Source organism: Thalassophryne amazonica, chromosome 11 (assembly GCF_902500255.1).
Source record: "Thalassophryne amazonica chromosome 11, fThaAma1.1, whole genome shotgun sequence".
NCBI classification, from domain to species: domain Eukaryota; kingdom Metazoa; phylum Chordata; class Actinopteri; order Batrachoidiformes; family Batrachoididae; genus Thalassophryne; species Thalassophryne amazonica.
Window position 1 is genome coordinate 37,135,731 of NC_047113.1, and position 21,629 is coordinate 37,157,359.

At 39.0% G+C, this 21,629-nt stretch overlaps 1 protein-coding gene across 1 annotated transcript in view; it reads left to right on the forward strand.

The window, feature by feature from the left end:
- The window catches only part of si:dkeyp-44a8.4 (collagen alpha-1(XXIII) chain), a 443,131-nt gene that overhangs the window by 338,702 nt on the left and 82,800 nt on the right, over positions 1-21,629 (forward strand). Inside the window, 2 exon segments of the mRNA XM_034181202.1 lie at positions 10,000-10,044; positions 20,405-20,412. Of these exon segments, the coding sequence (XP_034037093.1) occupies positions 10,000-10,044; positions 20,405-20,412 (53 nt within the window).

Consider the following 21,629-nt stretch of genomic DNA (forward strand, 5'->3'; position numbering starts at 1 on the left):
ATCCTCGAAGTACTCCTTCCACCGCCCGACAACATCCCCAGTCAGGGTCAACAGCTCCCCACCCGCACCGTAAACAGTGCTGGTGGAGAGCTGCTTCCTCCTCCCGAGGCGTCAGACGGTTTGCCAGAATCTCTTCGAGGCCGACTGATAGTCCTCCTCCATAGCCTCCCCGAACTCCTCCCAGACCCGAGTTTTTGCCTCTGCGACCGCACGGGCTGCGGCATGCTTGGCCTGCTGGTACCTGTCAGCTGCCTCTGGGGTCCCACCTACAAACAAAGATAAGTAGGACTGCTTCTTCAAGCAACTTATATATGGGGGAAAAAAAATCACAATTCATGACAACAAATTTTCTTTATACTTGAAATGAGAAACACACCATTAAACTGCTCTTTTGTTTTAAAAATGAGAGAGGTGGAAACTTCCTAACAGGGCTAGATTTCTTTCAGAACGCCTCAAAAACCAAGTCAGGTCACACTTAAAGTATTCTTTAAAATAGCAATCACGATGGCATTACTATTTTGATCTTTTCCTCATGTTGGTCTCCAGGTAAAATACAATTAGCAGTCATGCTCATTTCAAACAATATATATAGAAATAAATATCTTTATTAAATAGCAAAAAGTGCCGTCTGTTTACAAAGAACTGCACCGTAAAAGAGCACAGAAACAGATAAATGCTGCTGTGATCTGATTTTGGATTTTTTATTTTTTTTATATATTTTTTGGGATTTGGATTGAACGGATTTATTTCGCTCACAGACTCAACAATAACAAAAAACTGATACACAAGACAATTCAACAGTGACGTGTGACCAAAAACTGAACTTAACGTAAGTTTGCGCTGGACCGCTCTGTCACTTTGGGAAATGTGGGATGTTCCATGTAGAAAGTAATCTGATAAAGATCAGCACTGGGTCAAAAAGTCCATGTGATAATCCCCTTTAAACCAGGAAGAAGAAAAGTTCCAAATAGCTGACTCTGCTCTGGATAAAACTCAATTAAAACAGTCTGTCCTCTGATCACAAAATGGGGTCCTAGCGGAACTGTAGCTGGGAAGATCCATGAAAAGAGCTCATCCTGAGGGAGAAACCGATGGAGAGCCGGGTATTCTGGTCTGTGCCTTCAGCTGGCAAGAGAGGGGAGGTGACAGGGAGAATGCTCCCCCAGCCACAGCGCAGGAATATTAGTCCCTCTTCTCACCCAAAGTTACGGTGTGGCATAAAATCTGTCCCAAGATGCCGTGCTTCAGGAAGCGGACCTCAGAACCACCAGAATAAGATCACAAATGAAAGAAAGAAAGAAAGAAAATAAAACATTTTTGTTCTGAAGAAATATCGTAACTTTTTTTTTTTTTTTTTAACTGGAAGACTACACTTTTGAATGAAGATGGATTTTTTTTTTCTATTTGGAAGAAATCTTATTTGGACTGCATTTTATAAAAGTACTAAAAATGATCGTCTGTTCAAGATAGATAGATACTTTATTAACCCCCGAAATAAATTATGTGGTGGTCTGTTGCTCCCATTCACACAAATAAAACACACATATTAAAAGTGCATATAAAAGTAACAATAAATAATACAGCACAATAAAATACAAGTAAAAAAAGTAGAATGAGTTTAAGGCACTTCTGTGGCTGAAAGAAGCAGTTAACTCCCATTTTGTGCACTTACAGTGACATTAATTAGCTCATTAGCTGTGCTCCTTTTACAACCCCAATTTTTGTGAAGTTGGGACATTGTGTAAAATGTAAATAAAAACAGAATACAATGATTTGCAAATCCTCTTCAACCTATATTCAATTGAATACACCACAAAGACAAGATATTTAATGTTCAAACTGATAAACTTTGTTTTTATGCAAATATTTGCTCATTTTGAAATGGATGCCTGCAACACATTTTAAAAACATTGGGACAGTGATATGTTTACTATTGTGTTACATCACCTTTCCTTCTAACAACACTCAATAAGCTTTTTGGAACTGAGAACACTAATTGTGTCATGATTGGGTATAAAACGAGCATCCCCAAAAGGCTCAGCCATTCACAAGCAAAGATGGGGTGAGGATCACCACTTTATGAACAACTGTGTGAAAAAATAGTCCAACAAGTTAATAACAGTGTTTCGCAATGTTTAATTGCAAGGAATTTAGGGATTCCATCATCTACAGTCCATAATATAATCAGAAGATTCAGAGAATCTGGAGAACTTTCTACACGTAAGCAGCAAGGCCCAAAACCAACACTGAATGTCCATGACCTTCAATCCCTCAGGCGGCACTGCATTAAAAACCATTGTGTAAAGGATCTTACCATGTGGGCTCAGGAACAGTTCCGAAAACCATTGTCAGTTAACACAGTTTGTCACTACATCTACAAGTGCAAGTTAAAACTCTACCATGCAAAGCGAAAGCCATACATCAACAACATCCAAAAACGCTACCGCCTTCTCTGGGCCCGAGTTCATTTGAAATGGACAGACACAAAGTGGAAAAGTGTGCTGTGGTCTGATGAGTCCACATTTCAAATTGTTTTTGGAAATCATGGGTGTCGTGTCCTCCGGACAAAAGAGGAAGAAGACCATCCGGATTGTTACCAGTGCAAAGCTCAAAATCTGTGATGGTGTGGGGGTGTGTTAGTGCCCATGGCATGGGCAACTTACACATCTGTGATGGCACCATCAATGCTGAAAGGTACATCCAGGTTTTGGAGCAACACATGCTGCCATCCAAGCAACGTCTTATTCAGGGACGTCCCTGCTTATTTCTGCAAGACAATGCCAAGCCACATTCTGCACGTGTTACAACAGTGTGTCTTCTTAGGACAAGCGTGCAGGTACTAGACTGGCCTGCCTGCAGTCCAGACCTGTCACCCATTGAAAATGTGTGGTGCATTATGAAGTGCAAAATACGGCAATGGAGACCCCGGACTGTTGAACAACTGAAGTCATACATCAAGCAAGAATGGGAAAGAATTCCAACAACAAAGCTTCAACAATTAGTGTCCTCAGTTCCCAAACGCTTATTGAGTGTTGTTAGAGGGAAAAGTGATGTAACACAGTGGTAAACATGCCACTGTCTGAGCTTTTTTGAAACGTGTTGCAGGCATCCATTTCAAAATGAGCAGATATTTGCACAAAAACAATAAAGTTTAGCAGTTTGAACATTAAATATCTTGTCTTTGTGGTGTATTCAATTGAATATAGGTTGAAGAGGATTTGCAAATCATTGTATTCTGTTTTTATTTACATTTTACACAACATCCCAACTTCATTAGAACTGGGGTTGTAAACCGTGTGTGCCTTTTATAAATGATAATACAGCAATTTGATCCATTTTGGTTCTTCTTGCATGAAGTAATAAATGCAGTTTTTATATATATATATATATATATATATATATATATATATATATATATATATATATATTTATTATTATTATTATTATTATTATTATTATTTTATTTATATAGCTTTTTTCTCTCTCTCTTAAAGCGGCATTTTTGGACCAATGCGACTTATACTCCAGAAAATGTTATATGCTTTTCAAATAATTTCTTTAAGCATCTTTAAATGAGTTTTGACACCAGTAAATCCTCACAGATTTGACCTACTATAACTTCAAATAAACATTCAGAGAGATGAGTGATCCAATTACATCCTCCATGATGTAATACGGTTTTAACAGAAATGATGTTGCAGCATCCACTACATTACTGAACTGTCTTGGGTCCTGAATGGGAACCATCAAGGCAGACAACCGGTCTATCCCCAATTTTCAAACTTAGCTATTTCACTGCCACAGCTGGGTGAAACATGAGCACCTCCTTGGCCTTTTCCAGCTGCTGTCGTCCTCAGCAAACCAAGTTATGCTCACCATCTGAGTCTCCCTAGTAACTGTTCACTCGTCTTCTTCCAGCCTGGTCACTCAACTGCATACTTGACGCAAATTTACCACACAGCGCCATATTGTTTGTATTTCTTAATGGTTTATACAAATTAAATCCAAGGCATATTCAGTGACTTGAAAATGTTCTTGTATTCATCCCTCGACATGTTTCAAGAAAACTGGCTGTAAATGTAATGATTTAATCCTTATATTTAGAATAAGTTGCCTCTTTCCCAACTTTTTTTGGAATGTGTTGCAGGAATGGATGTATACATATGAACAAAAGAAATCACACAAAACAATCTCTTGGATTCATGCTGTCTGCAATGAAATAGAAGTCAAAGCACATAAATTTAAGGATCACTGCATTTTGCTTTGTTTTTTGCATTTTCCATAAGGTTGTATAAACCATCATCAAAGGGTATTATGTCATTTGTGCAGTATTTCTTAAAATTGAGGTGTGTGTGTGTGTGTGTGTGTGTGTGTGTGTGTGTGTGTGTGTGTGTGTGTGTGTGTGTGTGTGTGTGTGTGTGTGTGTGTGTGTGTGTGTGTGTGTGTGTGTGTGTGTGTGTGTGTGTGTGTGTGTGTGTGAGTGAGTGAGAGAGAGAGAAAGATTTACACTGCAACTTGTGCATCGACCCATGAGATTGGCTTTTGCATGATTTAAAATGGTATCTCTGCTAAAATACTGAACACTGATGTAAATCCTTGGTGTCGTTAGTGATTAATGGTCTTGGAGCAACATGAGGTGTTATATTTGAGGCCAGTTCTGTCTGCATCTATCCTGGAGTCAGCTCCTTCTCTTTTTCACAACTGTATCTGTGTTATTCATGAAGAACCAAATCTTTTAGCAGAAAAGTGCATCACTGAATGGTCAGAGGTCAGTGGCCAGATGAAACCCAGGTACATTGCATCCAGAAAGCATTCACAGCACTTTTTTCCATATTTTGTTATGTTACAGCATTAATTCAAAATGGATGAAATTCATTTTTTCCCTCAAAATTCTACGCACAACACCCCATAATAACAACATGAAAGGTTTGGGGTTTTTTTGTAAATTGATTCAACCCGTTCACATTTCTAACCGTTTTTCCCCACTCGACGACACACCCGCCGAGGATCAAACTCTGGTTATTGGCGACTCTGTTTTGAGAAATGTGAAGTTAGCGACACCAGCAACCATAGTCAATTGTCTTCCGGGGGCCAGAGCAGGCGACATTGAAGGAAATTTGAAACTGCTGGTTAAGGCTAAGCGTAAATTTGGTAAGATTGTAATTCACGTCGGCAGTAATGACACCCGGTTACGCCAATCGGAGGTCACTAAAATTAACATTAAATCGGTGTGTAACTTTGCAAAAACAATGTCGGACTCTGTAGTTTTCTCTGGGCCCCTCCCCAATCAGACCGGGAGTGACATGTTTAGCCGCATGTTCTCCTTGAATTGCTGGCTGTCTGAGTGGTGTCCAAAAAATGAGGTGGGCTTCATAGATAATTGGCAAAGCTTCTGGGGAAAACCTGGTCTTGTTAGGAGAGACGGCATCCATCCCACTTTGGATGGAGCAGCTCTCATTTCTAGAAATTTGGCTAATTTTCTTAAATCCTCCAAACCGTGACTATCCAGGGTTGGGACCAGGAAGCAGAGTTGTAGTCTTACACACCTCTCTGCAGCTTCTCTCCCCCTGCCATCCCCTCATTACCCCATCCCCGTAGAGACGGTGCCTGCTCCCAGACTACCAATAACCAGCAAAAATCTATTTAAGCATAAAAATTCAAAAAGAAAAAATAATATAGCACCTTCAACTGCACCACAGACTAAAACAGTTAAATGTGGTCTATTAAACATTAGGTCTCTCTCTTCTAAGTCCCTGTTGGTAAATGATATAATAATTGATCAACATATTGATTTATTCTGCCTAACAGAAACCTGGTTACAGCAGGATGAATATGTTAGTTTAAATGAGTCAACACCCCCGAGTCACACTAACTGTCAGAATGCTCGTAGCACGGGCCGGGGCGGTGGATTAGCAGCAATCTTCCATTCCAGCTTATTAATTAATCAAAAACCCAGACAGAGCTTTAATTCATTTGAAAGCTTGTCTCTTAGTCTTGTCCATCCAAATTGGAAGTCCCAAAAACCAGTTTTATTTGTTATTATCTATCGTCCACCTGGTCGTTACTGTGAGTTTCTCTGTGAATTTTCAGACCTTTTGTCTGACTTAGTGCTTAGCTCAGATAAGATAATTATAGTGGGCGATTTTAACATCCACACAGATGCTGAGAATGACAGCCTCAACACTGCATTTAATCTATTATTAGACTCTATTGGCTTTGCTCAAAAAGTAAATGAGTCCACCCACCACTTTAATCATATCTTAGATCTTGTTCTGACTTATGGTATGGAAATAGAAGACTTAACAGTATTCCCTGAAAACTCCCTTCTGTCTGATCATTTTTTAATAACATTTACATTTACTCTGATGGACTACCCAGCAGTAGGGAATAAGTTTCATTACACTAGAAGTCTTTCAGAAAGCGCTGTAACTAGGTTTAAGGATATGATTCCTTCTTTATGTTCTCTAATGCCATATAACAACACAGTGCAGAGTAGCTACCTAAACTCTGTAAGGGAGATAGAGTATCTCGTCAATAGTTTTACATCCTCATTGAAGACAACTTTGGATGCTGTAGCTCCTCTGAAAAAGAGAGCTTTAAATCAGAAGTGTCTGACTCCATGGTATAACTCTCAAACTCGTAGCTTAAAGCAGATAACCCGTAAGTTGGAGAGGAAATGGCGTCTCACTAATTTAGAAGATCTTCACTTAGCCTGGAAAAAGAGTCTGTTGCTCTATAAAAAAGCCCTCCGTAAAGCTAGGACATCTTTCTACTCATCACTAATTGAAGAAAATAAGAACAACCCCAGGTTTCTTTTCAGCACTGTAGCCAGGCTGACAAGGAGTCAGAGCTCTATTGAGCTGAGTATTCCATTATCTTTAACTAGTAATGAGTTCATGACTTTCTTTGCTAACAAAATTTTAACTATTAGAGAAAAAATTACTCATAACCATCCCAAAGACGTATCGTTATCTTTGGCTGCTTTCAGTGATGCCGGTATTTGGTTAGACTCTTTCTCTCCGATTGTTCTGTCTGAGTTATTTTCATTAGTTACTTCATCCAAACCATCAACATGTTTATTAGACCCCATTCCTACCAGGCTGCTCAAGGAAGCCCTACCATTATTTAATGCTTCGATCTTAAATATGATCAATCTATCTTTGTTAGTTGGCTATGTACCACAGGCTTTAAGGTGGCAGTAATTAAACCATTACTTAAAAAGCCATCACTTGACCCAGCTATCTTAGCTAATTATAGGCCAATCTCCAACCTTCCTTTTCTCTCAAAAATTCTTGAAAGGGTAGTTGTAAAACAGCTAACTGATCATCTGCAGAGGAATGGTCTATTTGAAGAGTTTCAGTCAGGTTTTAGAATTCATCATAGTACAGAAACAGCATTAGTGAAGGTTACAAATGATCTTCTTATGGCCTCGGACAGTGGACTCATCTCTGTGCTTGTTCTGTTAGACCTCAGTGCTGCTTTTGATACTGTTGACCATAAAATTTTATTACAGAGATTAGAGCATGCCATAGGTATTAAAGGCACTGCGCTGCGGTGGTTTGAATCATATTTGTCTAATAGATTACAATTTGTTCATGTAAATGGGGAATCTTCTTCACAGACTAAAGTTAATTATGGAGTTCCACAAGGTTCTGTGCTAGGACCAATTTTATTCACTTTATATATGCTTCCCTTAGGCAGTATTATTAGACGGTATTGCTTAAATTTTCATTGTTACGCAGATGATACCCAGCTTTATCTATCCATGAAGCCAGAGGACACACACCAATTAGCTAAACTGCAGGATTGTCTTACAGACATAAAGACATGGATGACCTCTAATTTCCTGCTTTTAAACTCAGATAAAACTGAAGTTATTGTACTTGGCCCCACAAATCTTAGAAACATGGTGTCTAACCAGATCCTTACTCTGGATGGCATTACCCTGACCTCTAGTAATACTGTGAGAAATCTTGGAGTCATTTTTGATCAGGATATGTCATTCAAAGCGCATATTAAACAAATATGTAGGACTGCTTTTTTGCATTTACGCAATATCTCTAAAATCAGAAAGGTCTTGTCTCAGAGTGATGCTGAAAAACTAATTCATGCATTTATTTCCTCTAGGCTGGACTATTGTAATTCATTATTATCAGGTTGTCCTAAAAGTTCCCTAAAAAGCCTTCAGTTAATTCAAAATGCTGCAGCTAGAGTGCTGACGGGGACTAGAAGGAGAGAGCATATCTCACCCATATTGGCCTCTCTTCATTGGCTTCCTGTTAATTCTAGAATAGAATTTAAAATTCTTCTTCTTACTTATAAGGTTTTGAATAATCAGGTCCCATCTTATCTTAGGGACCTCGTAGTACCATATCACCCCAATAGAGCGCTTCGCTCTCAGACTGCAGGCTTACTTGTAGTTCCTAGGGTTTGTAAGAGTAGAATGGGAGGCAGAGCCTTCAGCTTTCAGGCTCCTCTCCTGTGGAACCAGCTCCCAATTCAGATCAGGGAGACAGACACCCTCTCTACTTTTAAGATTAGGCTTAAAACTTTCCTTTTTGCTAAAGCTTATAGTTAGGGCTGGATCAGGTGACCCTGAACCATCCCTTAGTTATGCTGCTATAGACGTAGACTGCTGGGGGGTTCCCATGATGCACTGTTTCTTTCTCTTTTTGCTCTGTATGCACCACTCTGCATTTAATCATTAGTGATCGATCTCTGCTCCCCTCCACAGCATGTCTTTTTCCTGGTTCTCTCCCTCAGCCCCAACCAGTCCCAGCAGAAGACTGCCCCTCCCTGAGCCTGGTTCTGCTGGAGGTTTCTTCCTGTTAAAAGGGAGTTTTTCCTTCCCACTGTAGCCAAGTGCTTGCTCACAGGGGGTCGTTTTGACCGTTGGGGTTTTACATCATTATTGTATGGCCTTGCCTTACAATATAAAGCACCTTGGGGCAACTGTTTGTTGTGATTTGGCGCTATATAAAAAAAAAATTGATTGATTGATTGATTGAAAATAAACAAAACTAAAAAATCACATGTATGTAAGTATTCACACCTTTTGCTCAATACTTTGTTGATGCACCTTTGGCAGCAATTACAGCCTCAAGTCTTCTTGAACATGATGCCACAAGCTTGGCGTACCTTTTGGGCAGTTTTGCCCATTCCTCTTTGCAGCGACTCTCAAGCTCCAGAGTGACCATTGGGTTCTTCGTCACCTCCTTGACTAAGGCCCTTCTCCCCGATCGCTCAGTTTAGACAGGCGGTCATTTCTAGAAAGTGTTCTGGTAGATCCAAACTTCTTCCATTTACAGATGATGGAGGCCACTGTCCTTATTGGGAACTTCAAAACAGCAGAAATGTTTGTGTACCCTTCCCCAGATTTATATGTAGACAGGTGTGTGCCTTTCTAAATCATGTCCAATCAACTGAATTTACCCCAGGTGGACTCCAATTAAGCTGTAGAAACGTCTCAAGGAGCTTCATGGTAAAGGCTGTGAAAACCTATGTACATGTGATTTCTTAGTTTTGTTTTATATATAATAGAAATTTGCAAAAATCTAAAAAAGAATTCACCTAGTCATTATGGGGTATTGTGTGTAAAAATTTGAGGAAAAAATTAATTTTATATATTTTTAGAATAAGACTGTAACATAACAAAAAGGTGAAAAAGTGAATACTTTTCCACACTATGAATACTTTACGGATGCACTGTCATCGGCCTCAAACAGGCTAGAGGACCGTTTTATGGTTTTATTGTTCTTGTTTGTTTTTCTGCAAACGTTCTGATTTATTTCTGTATGTGAGGGGTTGCGTATTTCTCCACCATCTGGATGTGCAGATCAAACATGCACACTTTCGTGCACAAGCACATCCACACACACACACACTTAAAACCAGGCAACACATGACCACCAGCGGCGAAGCAGCAAGCGATATACAGCTGTTTTCTGCGCATCGCCGTAGCAGTGATTTGGTTGATTTACTGCTCTGTTGTTTTTGCAGGGCCTCCTGGAAAACGTGGAAGGATCGGAAGAAGAGGGGATCCTGGTAAGTGATGCCCACCACCGCCTCCTTTGTTTGTTTATTCATTTATTTATCCTTCTCTTCTTTCCAGGATTTTGCAGCCATAGTTCTTTCGCTCTTCTAATCTTTTCCGACTCGTGCCTACATTCAATCGTTCTCTCTTTTTCTGGGTGACTGGATGAGGATGAAAGGGCAAGTAAAAGCAGTGACCCACCGATCGGGATGTAGGCTGGTGGGCTGCACTTGGCCCTTCTCCCTGTCTCGACCTATTTGCACAGACATAACGCCAGCCCTGACCATGTGGTTGCACTAACATTGCCCAGATGTCGGCTGTTCTTGCTGAGCGGTAGCAGCTGCAGTAGTAGAGACCTAATGAGATTCTCTTTTACCAGCATCACTACCACCATTATTACGCTGCTCTCTCTTTCTTTCCGACTCAGACCACAAAGCGCTCATTGCAAGCCAAAACACAGCGCAGACATAACTCTTCTGACACAACTGCTTTTCGTGACAAAGAGGCCTGTTGCACTACATCTTTGAGTCATCCTCATATGAAATGCTTTTTATTAACTCCGCTCGGCTGTCGTGACAATAGTGGCAGGTCTTTTCACAACCTGCAGCATTGTAGCATTGTAGTTATATTGGACATTATAATGACGCTTGATGCCACAAGCGTTACCATCAGGGAATCGGCTGCTGGCTGATATTGTTTTGTCCCTTGAACTGTGTTATTTGTTGCCAGGTTGTGATGACAGATGGGTTGATGTTGTATGCAGTTTTTATTGTGTGGACTGTGTCTGTTAGGCAACCTTGCAACTTGGGTGATTTTAGACAGTCATACAAAATGTATGAATCGTACAAATTGTAGGAGTTTCCTTGGAAGGGGCTGGAAGTGTTGGTGGGTATAGAGTAAATATAACAACACTAAGGATGTGGTCACTTTGTTTATGACAGTTTCCTGGTAAACAACCCAATTTAATGCATTTTAGAAGTCTGACTTTGACTTAGTCACAATGTTTCTGTGTAGGCTCTCAGTTGTCCAGGTGGTTTCCATAGTAGAGAAGCTTGAATCTTCGACTGGACTGGGTTGCTTGACGCGAGGACGTTTTGCTTCAAATCACAGAAGCCTTAACCGGGGAGGGGGTCTGAGACACGCTTTGTCCCCTGTTTACAATGGGGTACTCAGATCAAAGCAGTTTCGAGCTTTTGTTCATGGTAATGAGTCATTCATGTCATCAGGAGAGGCGTACAAATATTACAATTTGTAATACATTTGACTCTTTTATGACAGCAAACACTGAGCCATTATTATACAGAAATCAAATGCACACAAATGTGCTGACAGCTGCAACAGCTTAATGCTAAGTTTAACATTGAAAATGCCATAGACATGCTAACGTGTTAGCATCGGTCCCATTTTTAAGTTATAAAATACATCTATCAACTGTTTCAGCAGACCATAACAGGTCGGTTTAACATAAAAATATTACTCACAGACTGCTCTTTAGGGTTTTAGCAGGGGAAAATTAAGATAAAGCTAAATAAGACAATGAATCACAATCACAATGAAGCACTGCTTTGATCTGCGAATCACTGCTTCGATTGGTTCAAGGTTCAAAGCAAAGCCACACTGCAGAAAAGTTGATAACAGACCTGCTGCAGGGTCTGTAATTAATGTAGAGAAATGATCATTTTCCAGACCAACACCCCCAAAAACAACAGCCACTCTGAAGGACCAATAGGGGAATCGTTAAGTTAAAATGTTATTGATGTCGGTGGATTGAATCATTTCTTAACGATACATTTTGGAAAGGAGCAGAATGCCACTTCTTTGTTTGTTTTCGTGTACTTGGTGCAATTGCTAGCCGAACACTCGGTTCATTTAGATCTTGATGTTTTTCTGATGTTGCTGGTATGATAGTTATGATCCATGGTCATGAAAAATGCACATAAACAGAAACTCTTGTTTCTAATACGACTCTAGAGTGACACAAAGACTGCCATTGTGCGTCTATAGCAACACCCAGTTACACACATTCAAAATGGTGGCTGGCACTCAGCCAATTACAATGCAGCATATAGGAAGTCTGTCCTCTCTATGTTCATCTCTGCAGGAACTAACATGCAAGATTTTAGGGTTTAGATACGATTTTGACTGTTAAACTTTAGTCACTTTTCCAGCAAGAAAAAAAATGTTAGCGGGCTGAAAGATAGCGGAACTAAATTTAGTGGAAGCTAATTGGTCCGCTGATTGTTTTCAAAGTTATCTGAAAAGCTAATCCGCTAACAAAAAACATTAGCTTTGCTAATTAGTGGTTAGTGGATTAGTGGAACTGTGCCCACCACTGGTCACAAGCAGTGGTGGACACAGATAACCAAAAAATTAACTTCAATAACCGATAATCAGATAGCTGAAAAGTTATCTTTGATAAAGATAAACCGATAAACCACCCAAAAATGTATTGGAAGTTACAGATAACCGATAACCGATAAATTCCAGTATTGTCTCTGGTACATTTGCAACTACTAACAAGCTGAATTTGAGTTTTAACACCACGATCGCTTTTGGAAGCATTAAAAGCAACAAAAGACCCAAACAATGAGCCCGCACTTCTATATTTGAACATGCTGCCCGCTGCTGGACAAAGCCACAAAGCCACCTCTCTACCAATCACAATGCTCCGGTCAGGTAGAGGTCTTGGAAAATAAAGGCATGCTGGCTTATGGTTTGATGTGAATACTGATAGAATAACTCCATTAATGTAAATTATGTCATTTGTACAAAGTTAAAATATAACATATATCTTTTATTGTTGAATAATGCACTAATTCTGAGGTTTTGTAACAAACACAGACAGATTGCAAAGGATTCTGGGCAAAAGTGCCTCTGCTAAACACGATTGGTTCAGTCATTCATTATGTAAACCAACACGTTAATGTGATGTGTGTCGTGTGTTGGTGTTTACAGATAAATGTGCTTTTGTAAAATATTCCATTTTTTATTTGTAAAAACAGGCATTTTTACGGAACCCTGGAAGTGTCATTGCAAAATGTTTTGCATATGGAGAGAATGTGCACTCATTTTATTAGTTTTATTATTTTTATTATTAGTTTTATGATGTGCGCACGTTTTATGATGTTGTAAAACGTGCACTCAATATTGTCTTGACACATAAATGTTGGCTTTACACTGTGCAAGTTTTGGCCCTTTTTCAGATGATTTTTCATTCGTGTGAGAATTTTTTGGACAGAGTTTTAGGTTAATCGCACGTCCTGCATCGTGTATTATAACGGCCGACCAGATATTATTCTGGTCAGCCGTTGTGAAGGTATCCTGCTGCTGAAGAGCTACAAGCATTCAACCGCTCGCACTGTGCATGTGCAAACACTGCAGCGCTGTCTTGTAATGTTTTTTGTTGTTGTTGTTTTGTTTTGTTTTTAAACTTAATTTGTAAAAAAAAAAAAAGCCATTTGCAAAGCCAGAAAGTTGATTTGACAACCATCTGATATAACCGGGGTCAAAATAAATAGAACACTGCCATCTACTGGTGCCCAGACGCTGAGTACGTAGGGCAAATACTGCCATGAACACTACTGGCCAGTAGATGGCAGTAGAGGCCTTGAAAACGTGCCAAAACAAAATTCCAGATAATCCGTGTCTGCTACATTTAAAATGCATGGAATTTAACAAACGCAAATACAATAACGTCTAGAAACCCAGAGAATATATTCACAAGAGTTTTAGGCGCTAGAGTTTAAAGGTGTTGTCCGTGGAGCCTGAACAGAGTGTCTGAAATGCATTTGTTCTGTCGTGAACGTACTGAGATTACCCTATCCTACCCATAATGCACTGTTGGGAACAGCATGTGCTCACAAAACCTTAAAAATAGCACATTACTTTAAAACTAAAACATATATCTGATATTTTCACTTTATAAAATTCAGACATGACAGTCATTTTAAATAAATTGTCCAAAATGTTTGGTTAAAATTTTAACCATAAGTTAAAAATGTATGCCTCTGGATGACTTGGGTGATATTGCCAGTGTATCAGTATGGTGTTAAAGAAAATGATTTTTTTTCTTTTTTTTTTTTTTTTTTTTTTTTGGTGACCAGTTCTGCTTTGCCTGCAGAGGGTAGAGTGTTTTTTTCTGAAAGCAGCTCTCTTCTGTTTGCAGAGGGTAGAACTATACATCTGTTAGGAAACTTTTAACAGGTAGGTGCTCAGCTGATTTTAAATTTTAAAAATGTTTGCTGCTGTTCAGCTTTGTTTACTACATTATCGGTCTAAAAGTTATCAGACAAAAATCTATCGGAAGATAATTAGTCTGATAATGGTTTTTAAAGTTATCTAAAACGATAATCCGATAATGAAAATATTATATTCGATAATTATCTGTTATTGGATTATCGTAACTGTGCCCACCACTGGTCACAAGGCATGCCAAAAATCAGTTTCAGCTTTGGTACAAGTATCAAATGTCTGCCGTGTGTTGAGCTGGAAGTAAAAATTATATGATAATGACAAAATAAAACTGACTCCATGAGAAACGTTCTGAATTGCACAGAGTAGAGAACGGGCACGTTCATGGACCCAAAATATCCTCTGCCATCATGCTGATTTCTTTCTCTTTTCTGTCAACATTTTTGCTTTCATGCTTGTGTCATTATCCCCTCCCCCCCACACACACACACACACATGCGCGCATTTGTGGTTAATAGCTCTGAAAACAGTGTGACTTGTTTTCCTAACTGTTTGGGACATAGGGTTTTTGTCACAGAGTTCAGACATAGTCCGACTGACTCATTGTCCTTGCCTCATAAACTCCAGCACCTCTTTTTTTTGTCCTCACACCTTCTTTCCATCATTACTTCTCCGTCGTTCTTGTCATCTCAACCAACGGCTGCCATCTCCTCCAATCAGACGGAGAACTTGAAGACTTGCATGAATTCCCTCCATGCCAGTTTGACTTTCTGTGTATTTAAATAGTACCAATACGCCACAAATATTCCACTTTTCCATATGAGCACTCTGTAGTCCATCTTGCTGAGATGTTTAGCTTTGCGTCCATGCTAATGAGCTGGAGTGATGTTGGTGCCAAATCATTCTACAGTGTAAATGAACAGTTTGGCTGGATCACATTAGAAATCAGAAAAACATCAGTCAAATATATTTCAAGAATTTATGTTAATTTTGCCAGGTTTTTATGGCTGTGGTACTTCAGTATTTTGTGCTGCATATTTAATCATTTTTTATGTGAAAATTCCACCAAAACTAAGATTGCTGAAACAATAGGCTTTAATAATTGGTGTTGTTTTGGATAAACACTGTATATGTCTGCAGCTGAAACACATCAGAGTATTTTCAGTCACATTTGAAAGGTCACAGCAAAGCAATCTTGAGCCTTTTTTAATGTAATATACATTTTTTCAGGGGTCATACTATGCAATCTCAGTACCTTTTACAGTTAAATATTCAGCATTTATGTTAAACATCAAAGTCTCACAGGTTGAAAACTTTGCCGCTATAAAAACCTTTGGAAATGAAATGGCTAGGGATGGGTATTGATAAGATTTTATCTATCGATGCCATTATCGCTTCTGCTTATCAATCCAGTTCCTTATCGATTCCCTTATTGATACCTCTTGTGAATTTTCTGTGTACTGAAAGTAGACTTTACAGGTTTTCTATGTCAACAACATTTTATTAAGTCTTAAAGTAAATAAATATGAAATTGGTCACTGGATCCTTGATCTATGGACATAAATAAAAATAAGATCTGTAGTTTTTGTCAAAAGCATTTCCTTTCAGACATTTTGGCATGAATGTCTCTCTGTACCTCTGAGCTGAGCTCAGCCGGCTGCTGCACGTCAGCACAGGATGTCTCATGTTGGGAGGAAAAAAGTTTTGATCGATTGCAGTTTGTTTGACTTGGCAGAGAGCCGCGCAGCGTTTGGAGCTGTGTGAACAGAACGAAGGATGATTCTTGTTTCTTTCTCACAACAAGACAGGAGTCCCGGTTAGTACTTTAATCTGCACAAAAGTGACTCACGATTGACATATTCGGGGATGAAAGTGGTGAAAAACAAACAAAAAAGCTGTAACCCAAAATTACCCCCCAACACCATCCGCACGAAAATGTTTGAATTCTAGAAGCTCTGAAATGCAATCTGGAACTATTCCAGACAATAAACTGCAGTGAGTGCAGCATCCATTTAGTTGAGAAAAAACCCAACTTTCCTTCTTCAAATTCATTCCAGTAGTATTCTGCGCTTGCTAGGATGCAGCAGTTTTCTAGTTTGGCAGATAGTTCTGGAGGAAATCACTGAAGTAATGAACAAACTGCAAATTTGGTTTGACCAAAACAAATTGTCATTAAACTTAAATAAAACAGGGATAAAATGAAGGTTTAAGAGTCACTAGGTGTTCACAGGAAACAGTTATTTATGTTCATTGTTAGTTAGTTATATATTTTCTGTTGTGTTTTTAATCAGGTTCTTTTTGTCTCTTTCTGTAAAATTGTATTGTAGCGTTATTAGTTATTATTACTATTATAGTTGTTGATGCTATTATTATTATTATTATTATTATTATTATTATTAATAATAATATATTAACAAAATAAATAAATAAATATTACAATGTGTAATACATTCGACTCTTTTACGACAACAAACTCTGAGCCATTGATTATTATACAGAAAACAAATGCACACAAACGTGCTGAGATGCAAACAGCTAAACTCTAACTTTAACATTGAAATTGCCATAGACATGCTAACACGTTAGCATCATTTTAAGTTATAAAATACATCTATCAACTTTCATTAGACCATAACAGGTTGGATTAACATAAAAAAAGGTAAATATTACTCACAGACATGTGCTCTTTGGGGTTTTAGCGGTGAAAAAATTAAGATATAGCGAAATAAAACAAAGAACCATGAAGCAGCGAATCGGATCAATGCTTCATTGCTTCAAGCTTCAAAGAAGAGGCGCGCTGCAGAAACGGTTGATTACAGACCATGCAGGAGTTCTGTAATCGACGTAGAGACATGATCATTTTCCTGACAAACACCCCCAAAAACAACGGCCGCTCTGAAGGACCGATCAGGGAATCGTTAAGGAAAAAGGCCATTGATGTCGGTGGATCGAATCATTTTTTAACGATACCCGAAAAGAACCAGTTCTCGATACCCAACCCTAGAAATGGCTCATTTCATACTTCTGTAACATACGTCACAGAAGTATATACAGTAGCTGCACTGTTATTTGCAGTAGATTTAGGGAATAATCCCATTGTGTGTGATGATTTGCGTTCATGCTGGATTTTATGGCCGCAAATTGAGTTTTACCGGCTCCGCTAATGCGCTGCCGCCAAAAAGGAGTTTTACCGACTATTTGCGACCGTAATCCAGCATGAATGTCTGTAAATTATCAGACACAACAGCGTTATTCCCATTCTAAACCAATTCCATTGTTTGCACGGTTTATTTTTCTGTAAGTAATTTGGTTGACGAATTGTTGCGAAAGGGTGTGGTCGGCTCGTCAAACCTTCCGTCGCAATAGCGTCTTCATGCCCAACTGGAAATTCTGTGAGCAGACCCACAGATTTCTCCCTCTCATTAGCTGCATTGAGTTAAATCCATCAATCAATCCAGTTAAATCCATTAAATCCACACATTTCGGGATCGTTGTCCCTGCACTAGTTTCTGTCGCTCTCATTTGACAGCGCCATAAGTGACACCTGCACAGCAACGTGGTCAGGGTGCGGAGTAACACATCAAATGTGAAACCGTTTTAATATTTTGCCACTGTCCACGTGATATTTTAGGGTCTGACACACGAATGTCACATGATTACCCAGTCAGATTTGCTGAAAAAAATGTAATTGGATTACAGTTATTATTCTGTGTGCGTCTTATCCATTATTGTGTGAGTGACACAGGTATGAATGCGACGTTGTGGAGGGGTTGAGCCTTGTACACAGAATGTTGTGCGTGCCTGTGAATTCCTCTCAGAACCACGAATATCCCAGTTTGTGCAAAACCTTGTGTCCTGCTACAGTTAGATAATGTGCAGTTTTATTGATTGCGTTAATTAGATTTCAACCAATTACCTTCCAGTCGCAGAACACTGTTTCAAAGCAAACTTGGATATCGACAGATCCATGAAGAACTCTTATGCTTGGTGGATGGAGTAAGGTGGACAACAGGCTCACGATGGAGGACAGGCTAATTCCATTAATGTGTTTCAAATTTCCATAATTTTGCAACGACAAATTACTTTCCAACAAAGTAAATAAATAAACGGCATGGGGAAATGTCCACTAATCAATATAGTTTTGAGTCCAAGATAGGTGCACTATTCTCCTGAAGTTAATATCATAGGTAACATTAGTTATGTTTAACAATGCAGAAGAAATGGTGTAGCGCCACTACATAATGGTTCTGGTGTAACCAAAATCTGTGCAGACTAACTGGGTACGTAGAGTGCAAGACTGTCACCACATAAACAAGCCTAAACTGAGCCAGTCTACACCGTAGACTGTAAAACTACTGGACAAACTCTGTGACATCACTCATAGGGTTTTTTTTTTAAAGAGACCTGGAAGGACTGTTTTGAAGTTCAAAAACTCCTGCTTTGGGTGTTGCCATGTTGGCAGTGCTTAGTCCATTTGAGTACCGGCCAGCCATTAATGAGTAAAGAGGTGGGGCATGGGGAAGACCCTGCATGACCTGGGTGGGATGAATAAAATCCAAATACACCCCATCTCAGAGTTACCAAGCAAGCGAAATCTAACACGCTAACTTTAGTTCACATGTTTTATTACAGCATTTTTTTTTTTTTTTTTTTTTTTTTTTAACTGAAAGGTGGTTTTCATCATGGGTAACTTGGATGTGGGTATTAAAAATGACTTGGGCATTGCCTGTGGGGACCCACAGGTACTAGATTGGGTAGCTGACATTTTTCAATGTAATAAATTATGCAAAGTTCCTAGAATGATTTTAACTGAAAGTGCAGGAAATTCAAAGTTTTGTGAATAATTGTGTTTATTATTTGGCACATTTAGTTGTCATGTTTTACAACTGGCAAAGTTGAGATATTTCCTTTGTTCAGAGCTTGTCTGTTTACCAGGGACTAATTAATGGTGATTGTTCACCATTTTTTTTTACCTAATATCCCTCATTTCTCCAAAAATATTAGTCCTATCAACTTTCCATTTTCATGATGTTCATCGTTGATCCAAAATACATGAGCATAACAAACGGCAAATGTCAGCTCTCTCCAGTTTCTCTGTGATTGACGGTACACACAACCATACACGTACACAGAGGTCGCTTTGCTTTTAATATATAAATGTCTGACCTATTTCCTTAATAACCATAGATTAACTGGATCTAATGTTATTAAGCTACCGATAGCTGATAAAAGTGCTAATGTCGCCAACATACAAAATTAAATAATATGGAAATTTAATTTGATGGAAATACTGAAGCACAGACTTCTTTGATGATCCAATTAGACAATGAACCGCACAACAAGCCATATTGGTATAGATATTTTTCATAAAATGCTTAGGAAGTACAGCTACAGATGTCCGCAACAGCTAACAGGACTTGGCTCAGCAGCGCACACAACCTGTCACTCAAAGTGACCACACCTCTAATTATGTATAACTGTATGGCTTAAAATATCTTAAACTGATAAGTTATTTAAAAAAAAAAAGAAAAGAAAAGTCCCTCTGTGTACAGCCATCATGGGGGGGGGGGGGGGGGACTAGCTTTAGAGAACAAAACCATTTTCTATACCAGGCTGCAAACTTTTTTTTATTTCCTTTAAAGTTAGACATTTGAACATGGGTTTCTATGCAAACCTGCTTGCTTTTGGAGCCGGACGTTGAGGCTCAGTCTACACTGTGAACAGTTGAATTTGTTGTTTTTAGAATGCAAAGTCTCAATGTATGTGGAATATTTTTAGCGACACTTTAATATCTTTGTCTAAGAGAGGAGGCGCGCAGTGTCGACCAGGCTATGTCTTCTTTCACCTGTTTCTCTTCTGTCTCATAATACACCTGTTTCTTCTTATGAAACACTGTTGGCGTGACCTCATATCATAAACCAAAACATGAGCTGTCATCCAGACGTCTATTGTAATAGTTTCACCACAAACTCCATTGGCAGTGTCTCTGAGCTTGTTCTGCGCCGTATTTAGATGGATAATTACAGTCATCTTCTAACAAACCACAAAAGCATGTGCGGTTTTTTTGTGAGTTCCTCTGAATTAATTGCTGTCCAAACCAGAAGTCACACATTCTGCACTTTGTGTATCTAATTAAGACAATTTACTTTCTAATGTCTGATTTTTCTTTTTATGTTGCAGGACCTCCTGTAAGTACAAATTCCATCCACTCCAGGTAGTATGACAGTTAGCTGATCTTATTAACATAAAAAATGAGCGTATTATGTGTGTGTGTCTGTGATTAACAACCTGATGTTTTTAGAGGACCGGTATCAAAACTTGTTTTTCCCAAAGAAAATGAACACACAGTGTCACAGGCTGAGTCATGAGATCCACGAATGCAGCACACCCAGAAATGAGCCACCAAGAGAAATTTGTGTTTGCGTAATCTTACGGGGGCAATAACTTATTAAGAGTGAGTTATTCTCCTCTGTGGGGCGATAACTCACGGTTCAACTCAACATTCCCACTCACACATGGGGAACGTACACAAATACATACACAAACATCGGCTAATTGGACATTAGTGCTTCCTAATGGTGCGGAATTTCCAAATCCAACGTTTAAACAGGATCTGACCTTGGAAAGGCAAACGGGTTCATCTCTCCTCCTTAGATTTGCAACTACAATCGCCATTGCTTTCCGTGTTGAAGGTCTAGGTCCTTGGTACATTTTGGTGGTGGTGCAGTGTGTGTGAACAGGAGTCCCATGTAGCGTGACAACTGCACCCTAAGGCTGATGATTTATACATTTCAGACTCCTTTAGTATTTTGCTAATTTGGACATTGGCATACTTCTACAGTAAAACTAGTGTACAATAAGGTGTAGGACGTTTTATCAATAGCATGAAACAGAACAGCATCCTGGCTGCCGTTTTGAAAATCTGAAGGGAATATTTTTATTGAAGGAAACTGCCTGTGCAGCTGGTTTACACTGACTGCATGAAATATTTTACTCATTGAACACACATCAAGTTTTGCCTACAGCCCACAAAGGCAAATGAAAGACAGGATGGTCTCCTATGACCTGAAGACCCAAAATACCTTAGTATGCACGCTCCATGTGATGGAGTCAGATGTGTTTTAGGGACATTTAATGTTAACACTTCTAAATATGTTGCATGACTATGAATAAGAAAAATGAGCAACCACTTTGCAGCATTAAATATATATACAATGAACAAAAATATAAATGTAACACTGTTATCTGTGTTAAATCTGTGCACTTTTCCTTTGCTGAGATAATCCATCCCACCTCACGGGTGTGGCATATCAAGATGCTGATTAGACAGCATGATTATTGCACAGGTGTGCCTTAGGCTAGCCACAATAAAAGGCCACTCAAAAAATTTCAGTTTTATCGCATT